Here is a 7,795-nt window from a genome sequence, read left to right as displayed (position 1 = left end):
ATTACTGTATCGCACTACTGCAAAATAATATTGCAGCAATGAAACACGAATGAGAGAAAAAAAAAAATGAATATAAAACATAAATTGCAAGGGATACTTTCAAAGTAAATTTATTATTTTGCGAGATGAACTCTGTGCTCGAATGTCCAATGAATTTCTAAAATCACAGAGCGTTTGACTCTCATTCAAAAATCAGATGTTTGAGGATTACCATTTAGAATATTTTTGAGCTCAAAGGATCAGACATTTATATCATTGTTAAAAATTTTACTGGCACATTTGTGTGATCTATCTAAAAGTGTAACTCGCACAAAAAATATCAACTTTATGTGTGACGGCATAGCTTCTCTTGCAGCTTATAAATCTTAGAGGCCTATATTATATGTGAAAGCTTTTCTTTTCTTGTAGCAACACTATGTATATTAATTACCTTTTCCTATTTGTGTGTTTGCGCTTCTTAACAGTGATGTTGCTATTGGCTGACTACTTCACATGTCCTATGCTCTGAATCTCCGCAGTCATCAGCTGGCGAGATTGCTTGACATGAGCTACGACTGGCTTACAAAAGCCCATCGGAATCTTGAGTTCAATCCTTCGGAAAGTAACATGCGGTGTTCAGTGGAACTCGAATTTATACTTTCATAATATGAAAATGTGCAGTGTACATGTTGCTGCACATCAGACATCTTTCCAAAATGTGTTTTTTCCCCTGAGTTTCGTTTTTTAAACTGTTGGGAAATTCTAAGCCAGTGTATAAAACCACTACCATTGAAAGGATTGATTAGTCTAACAGCTCCGAGGAAAAGTATACTGTTACTTAACACGGAAAAAATGTATTTTCATCCGAGAGAAAGTGTATTTTTTACCGGGAAATCCAGAATTTTTTTTTCTTTCCTTGTCCATGTATACACCCTGGTGGAGGAAGGATTAGGGGTGTGCTATGATATGGCATGAGAAATCTGTTTGCAGACTAGGTTTGGGAGGGTAATGAATTTCTGTGAAGATCCTCATGAGATCTTCAGTGTAGTGGGCAAGGCAGTTTCCTTCACTGTATACACAGTGTCCACAGGTGTCCAGGCTGTATAGCCAAACTGTGACCGAGAACAAGTAGCACAACATGCTGCTGAACGTAACACCCCTACGTTCAGTGGCTGCTGTGCAACAAGTGCAATCTGGGTCCTTTCCTCCAGCATCAGCTTTTCTGAACTACACAGATAGGAGTTATCCTTCCAGCACATCCTTCACTCCTGTAGTTCTCCTGGAATCAATACCCACCATCTCTCAGCATCCAGGTGCTCTACTCAGCAGCCTCCCTTCGATCAGTCCTGTCGCCCACTCTCAATCCGTGCCTCAATATCATCACCATGCGGACATTGAAGGCTCTCTCTCTATGTCCCAAGGCAAGTGTTATCTGCCGACAGTGATGGACTGCTTCACTCACAGGCCAGAGGAGACACCCATAGTGGACACCACTACCATCGTCAACATCTGGATGGCATGCTTTAGCTGCCCCAGTCACGTCACAAAGGACTGTGGCTGCCAGTTTGACTGCACACTGTCCACACATGTTGCTTCAGTTTGTGGTTACCAGCTACCACCCATTGTCTATCGGCATGGTTGAGCAGCTCCATTGAGCACTGAAAGCCTTCCTAACTTAGTCACAATGCCGCCTGTATGAAAGCACTCCCGCTGCTGCTGCTGCTGCTGCTCGTTCTGTGAGTGAAATCAATAGAAGATGCTTCAGCCCCAACCCTGACAGGACATCTGCGCACCCTCATAGCCCACCTGCAACCACAGTCACAGACCCAGCATGACACCAGCAAAGTATTTGTACATCCCAATCTACAGCACTGTACACATGTCATACTATGCAGTGACGTGCTACAGCTGCCACTTCAGTCACCTTACTCAGGGCTACACTGTGTGATCACCTGCAGTGAGACAGTACTTGACATCAAGTGCAACAACAAGCCAACAAAGGCACCAGTCATTGGAATCAATGCTGTTTGCTTCTTGACCATTCTGGCTGCCATTCACTTCTTTGGTACAGCAGAAGACTTGTCAACACATGACATTTCTCCCACCACCAGTCAGACAGAGCCCACACCAGTGGCTGATAATGACGCATGCATACCACCAGCTGTCATCACGCCAAAAAGTGTGCCTCAGCCCCACCCTACCTTGCCATGCCAACTGGAACAGCCACAGCCTGCTCAGCCACCCAGGCCACACCTACCTCAGGCACCCGGGCCAGCCCCACCACAGCTGCCAGGAGACGACATGACGCGTTCTGGCAGGTGTGTCCATTTCAAATGCCCATGTTGCATATTAACAATGCCCTAGCTGCCTCTTGCTATAAACATGTCTCTAGTGGACCGCGTCTTCAGCATATCTTCTCCTATCTAACTTCAGGCACCAGCTCCCGCATAACAGGCTGCTTATCCATCACAGCTGCTGGACTCGCATTCACATGTTTGTGGATCTTCCATGTAGGGCATTGAAAGAAGATTAATTTCCATTACCAGTTTTTGTGTTCTTACCCATCAAACTCCGGACTGCCGGGCTTGTGCGTTGGAGTTCTGTGAACTGCATTTAAGTTACGACGACACTGTACTTGCATGAGGGTAGACACTTCGCATAATCTCCGTGCCTCTGCTATCTTGGGTTCGACATTGCATCAAATCCCATGACATGATTTCGTGACCGAGTGTGTCTTTGAACTCTTAATAATGCAACTCATTAACACATTTTGTGTCCTTCCAAACAATGTGCAGTCATGAACAAATTATGTCATTACCTTTTACTATCAGTGTCTTTTTTTTCTGCATGACTCAAAGCCTTGAGACCAGCCACTTGTTGCTATCAGCAGCTAGTGCTGCCTGCCATTGCTGTCACTGGCCAGCAGCGTGAGGACATTCCCACTGTGCACCCAGTTGATCCCGCATGCTGACATCACGCACCTCTGCCCAATCATCACTGACCATCGAGCCACCATTGCACTTGTGCTGACATCATAATGATGCTTGCAAAACTCAAACATCTGTCACCCAAGTCAGGCGCAACCTGAATGCCAGTGCTTCGTTGCAGCTCCTGAGCTCTGCTTGCCAAGGGGGGAGCTATGTGGCAGTTGTGCCACAGAAATGCGTACAAGGACCAGAGGTTCTTTCTGCTAGCAAAAGTTATCTGCATCGGGGAACTGTCAATGTTCACAGTTGCTGACAGGCAAAATTATGTCAAAGAGTTTGGTGCACATGGGCATAGGTCAGTAAAAAGCAACAAACAAAGTCTATTGCTGCAAGCTACAAACAAAGTCTATTGCTGCAAGCTACAGACAACTTGCGTCAAGCTCAATGCTTATGGAAGTATTTTGATGCTCTCCATTCATTTTCACTGCTGTTTTGTTGCACCTGTAAAGAACACTCTGCCAACGATTATCAAGAAAGTGTGTTTCATTTCAAACATGCATTTATTGTTCTCCCACAATCACGTGATCGTAGATGCAATGGCACTGAGGAGTGTATGCCCTCCAGGACAGTTTTAGAGTGGAACTACTGTGCAACACCGTTAGTGCAATCACCACCTAATAGACATTGCACTCAGTATATATTTCGTCTAGTATTGGTTTATAGTTTTGTGGTGAATAAATATATTTTCAGCAAACGTGTACTGTATGAACTCCTGTCACCAGTCCTGTGACAATAAAGCCGACTCATTGCAGGTCCGGTATGTAAGCGATGATACTTGTTTCTGATTGTATAGACAACAATCACAGACTTGCATTCTTTGTGCATTTCAGCAAAGAGATCACCGGTACTGTCAGCTTGGGGTTATCATGTTGTGATGAATCAGTAGCTTGCTAAATTGTATAAAAATTGATGCAGGTGACCCATACACACTAAATACGATACTAACACAAAATGCATCCTAAATATACTTCATACATTGGTAAAAAAGAGATACCGCACATGCGCACGCACGCACGCACACACACACACACACACACACACACACACACACACACACACACACACACATATACAGTCAAATCGTGTTAATCTGTCTCGCGTGTGTCTTACCTTAGAGAACTTGGAATAGTCCGTCAACAGTTGAGTTCCCTGTATCAACAAAGGAAATGTTTCTTGAAATGCTGATCTGTTATCTTGTCGGATGTTAATAAGTAATCAGGCACCTGAGTCTCAAAAGTAATAATAACTGAGGAGAGATCCGTGGTGGCTGATAAAATAGTTCACTTGAAGAGCGCTACATGCAAAAAGTAAAAAGCAGAAATAGTTCAAGGTCAGTCCACAGTTTCAGAATCAAGTGTAGGCAGATATAGTTCTGCCTGCAGGTTTTTTAATTAGGAGGTGTAGGAAGATGATAACAAACAGGCAAATAGCTAAAATAACTATGTGCAAATCGGAGAAGAACTTTGTGGCTGTGTTAGAAAATGTCATCTGCAGGAATAAAATAAAATAACAGCTGATAAGATCACTGATGGATTGCTTCTCCAGGCTATAATCACTTAGCCACAATATCTGCCTTAGCTTAGGTTACCTTTTTTAGTGCTCTGAAATAAGGAATGCATTTCCCAAGCACTTTTTTACACTTTAAAAGTGATTTTCCAGTACTTATCCAACATTTACAATATTCTTGTTCATTATAACCTATGTAACTAAAAAGCTTTGGATCAATCTCAGCACATACCTGTTAATGTTTGTTTGTCCAACACTCCCTCCCACTCTCCACTTCCGTTCTCCCCTTGCCCACTTCACCTTTCACAATCCCTCACCACAATTAAAATGCAGTACTACAACAACGTAACCATACAAGTAGGTGTGTGTGTGTGTGTGTGTGTCTGCGAATTCATCCAAAAGGTCTTGTTCATATGCCTTTCAGTGATTCACTGCCACTAATGTACATTGGTTTGTTACCTTTACTCCTAAAATTACTTACATAGTATCCATACTTTCCATTACCATTTTTGTGTTTGTTGATGCTCACCACTTAACATTTTAATTTATGGAGTCAGAGGTTATCATTATACTTTCCATTGCTTTTATACCACCTAGGAATTCCAGCATTGTACTAAACTTTTGAAATATTTTTCAATGAAGTTTAATTTTTCTTGTCTGATGCTGGTTGCAGTAATACATAAAATCATATTGATTTTCCAAAGTTTAGTTGAAATATCATCTCTTCTAAACTGTACTTCTCACGTTTGATATATTTTCATTCTAATGGTTCTCACTTTGTCTGAGAAGCCACTCCTTGGGTGACATTTTGCCACACATTAGTTTCTATTCTGTTGAAAGTTTGTGTAATAGCCAATAAATAATGACATGTGTCAATGTCTCGAAGTTTTTCCTTATATTGACATGCATGGCCCCACTTCAGTTCCTACTGTTCTTGCAACATGATCAAAGCAAGATTAATTCAATGGTGGATTAAGATGAATCCATTGTTCTATCCCCCCTCCCCCTCTCCTTTCCCACATCTTCCTTCTCCTCCTCCTCCTTTTTCTTGGGAATGCTCTAAAATAAGTAGAAATGAGTGTTACGTTGAATTATTTACAAAAGATGATTAATGATTTATATACTGTTAGTTATTTTATGCACTGTATAACCCCTACAATCATTTGGTATTTGTTTCTTTATTGAGGCTGTTTGAGTTCTCAACCAGAATTTTCACATTTCTTGAGGGATTTTCCAATGTTTCATTTTAGAAGCAGTATACTTCCTGCTTGTTATTGTTGTTCTTGTAGTTTAAATGGACAGTAGTGATATTGATGATCATGTAAGCTTCATTTCCAAATCTGAATGGGAAGAGTGAAAATGTGTGTAATGGTGAGTTCAGTTCACTGACTGACAGGCAAAACAGGAAATTTTGTCTCCTAAAATTAGAACTGAAGCTGTACGCCTCAAGAGTAATTCCCCATAGAGCATTAATCCCTGGTCTTAATGAACTCCCTATATTTGTACAGAAAATACTAGGCCTAAATAACTTACCTTTTTTTCCCCCTGCTACAAGTAACATCTACTCTTTAGCAACAGTATTGTTAGGTGTACTGTTGTGAATTTTGAATTCAGTGTTCTAATATTTATTGAAAAATTTAAAATAGGAATAGCATAAAAAGAACTTGTGTGAAGTTGCTTATTGTAATTTTTAATAGCCTTATTGGATCTGCCAATCTCAGAAATTGTCAAAAGGGTAACAAAAGCTTTCAAAACATTAGTGAGAATTGCTGGTCAGTACTATCTTCAGACTGTGAAATGTTCAATATTGCCAATAGACACACATAAAATTAATAGTTCCAAAATCTAGGATACTGTCATCACTTTCATACATGTCTGTTACAGTACAGGAGATAAATACCTGCCAGCAAGTTTGATGAATAATTTATTTATTTTCTTGGTTGCATTTTCCTTTGATAAAGATGGCAAAAACTTTTTCTATGCAGATTGTTTGTTCTATATTCATGATCTTATAGTGTCATTATCTCAGTTTGTGATTATTATGACACATAAAGCATGATAAACTTTTTTTACAGGTCCTGATCTAATAGTGTGTGATGAAGGCCACCTGTTGAAAAATGAGAATTCAGCCATTTCCAAAGCTCTACGGAAAATCAGAACGCTACGGCGCATTGTCTTGACGGGAACCCCATTACAAAACAATCTTAATGAGTGTAAGTTCCAGTGAAATGCAGTAAATAAGTTGAAAAATGTAGATTACTCTGTTACAGATCTTGCTAAAGAAAAGGTTTGGTCTACATGTGGTTCCATTAATAATTTGTTGTGCCCGTTTTATGCTTAAAATTTCTATCCTGAACTGCATACATTGTTACTTGGATCACCATTTAGTAGTGAGGCCTGTTCTGACAGTGTGGCAAAACATTCTCAGCCTGTTACAGATACAGCATTGATATAATGAAATATTTTGTATGTTTATATATACACAGTTTAACGAAGTAGTTCAAGTGGCTGTTTGAACTACAAAAAGTCTTTTGTATATGAATTTAGAAAGTAGTTGTGTTATGGGAATTTTCTCTGATACAATAATTGCTATGAACAATTTATTGTCAGTGAACTGAAATATCTTCATAAGATTTTCTTGGTCTTTACACCATGTCATTTTGAATAAAATTTGCCGGCCAGAGTGGCCGAGCAGTTCTAGGGGCTACAGTCTGGAACCGCGCGACAGCTACGGTCGCAGGTTCGAATCCTGCCTTGGGCATGGATGTGTGTGATGTCCTTAGGTTAGTTAGGTTTAAGTAGTTCTGAGTTCTAGGGGACTGATGATTTCAGAAGTTAAATCCCATAGTGCTCAGAGACATTTTTGATAAAATTTTGAACTTTCAGCAGTTGTCTCTGCCATTGTCATCAACTGCTGACTATTGGGGCTGGAATGGTGTTTCCCTTATGCAAGCATCCCCCCCACCCCCAGCACTCCTGTTCCCAGAACTCCTGAAGATAGACTTTGACTGAGGATATTGTATCACAGACACAGCCCCTTTGACTGTTCAGAAAAGGTGTGAACAACCATGCAAGAGCAGCACCTATTAGAAAGAGGGGTCCGATAGCTAATCAGTTCCAGTCATTCCACCAGGAAGGAGGTACACGGCCCATGTTGTTTGCAGTTCAACCATGCCTAGACAGTCAATACTGCGGTTCGATTGCATCTGCATTGTTACTTTGTGCTAGGAAGGGCTCTCAGCAAGGGAAGTGTCCAGGCATCTCGGAGTGAACCAAAGCGATGTTGTTCAGACGTGAGGAGATACAGAGAGACAGGAACAGTT

General features: G+C 40.9%; 1 protein-coding gene across 2 annotated transcripts in view; it reads left to right on the top strand.

Moving 5' to 3' along the window:
* LOC126354093 (transcriptional regulator ATRX-like) overlaps positions 1-7,795 on the top strand; it is a 479,559-nt gene that overhangs the window by 304,613 nt on the left and 167,151 nt on the right. For both annotated transcript variants that reach the window (XM_050003480.1, XM_050003481.1), the window contains one exon: positions 6,548-6,685. In XM_050003480.1, coding sequence (XP_049859437.1) covers positions 6,548-6,685 — 138 coding nt within the window. The remainder of the gene's footprint in view (positions 1-6,547; positions 6,686-7,795) is intronic.

Source organism: Schistocerca gregaria, chromosome 3 (genome assembly GCF_023897955.1).
Source record: "Schistocerca gregaria isolate iqSchGreg1 chromosome 3, iqSchGreg1.2, whole genome shotgun sequence".
Classification (NCBI taxonomy): Eukaryota; Metazoa; Arthropoda; class Insecta; order Orthoptera; family Acrididae; genus Schistocerca; species Schistocerca gregaria.
Note: the sequence above shows the minus strand (reverse complement) of the source record. Positions and strands in the feature narration are given on the sequence as shown.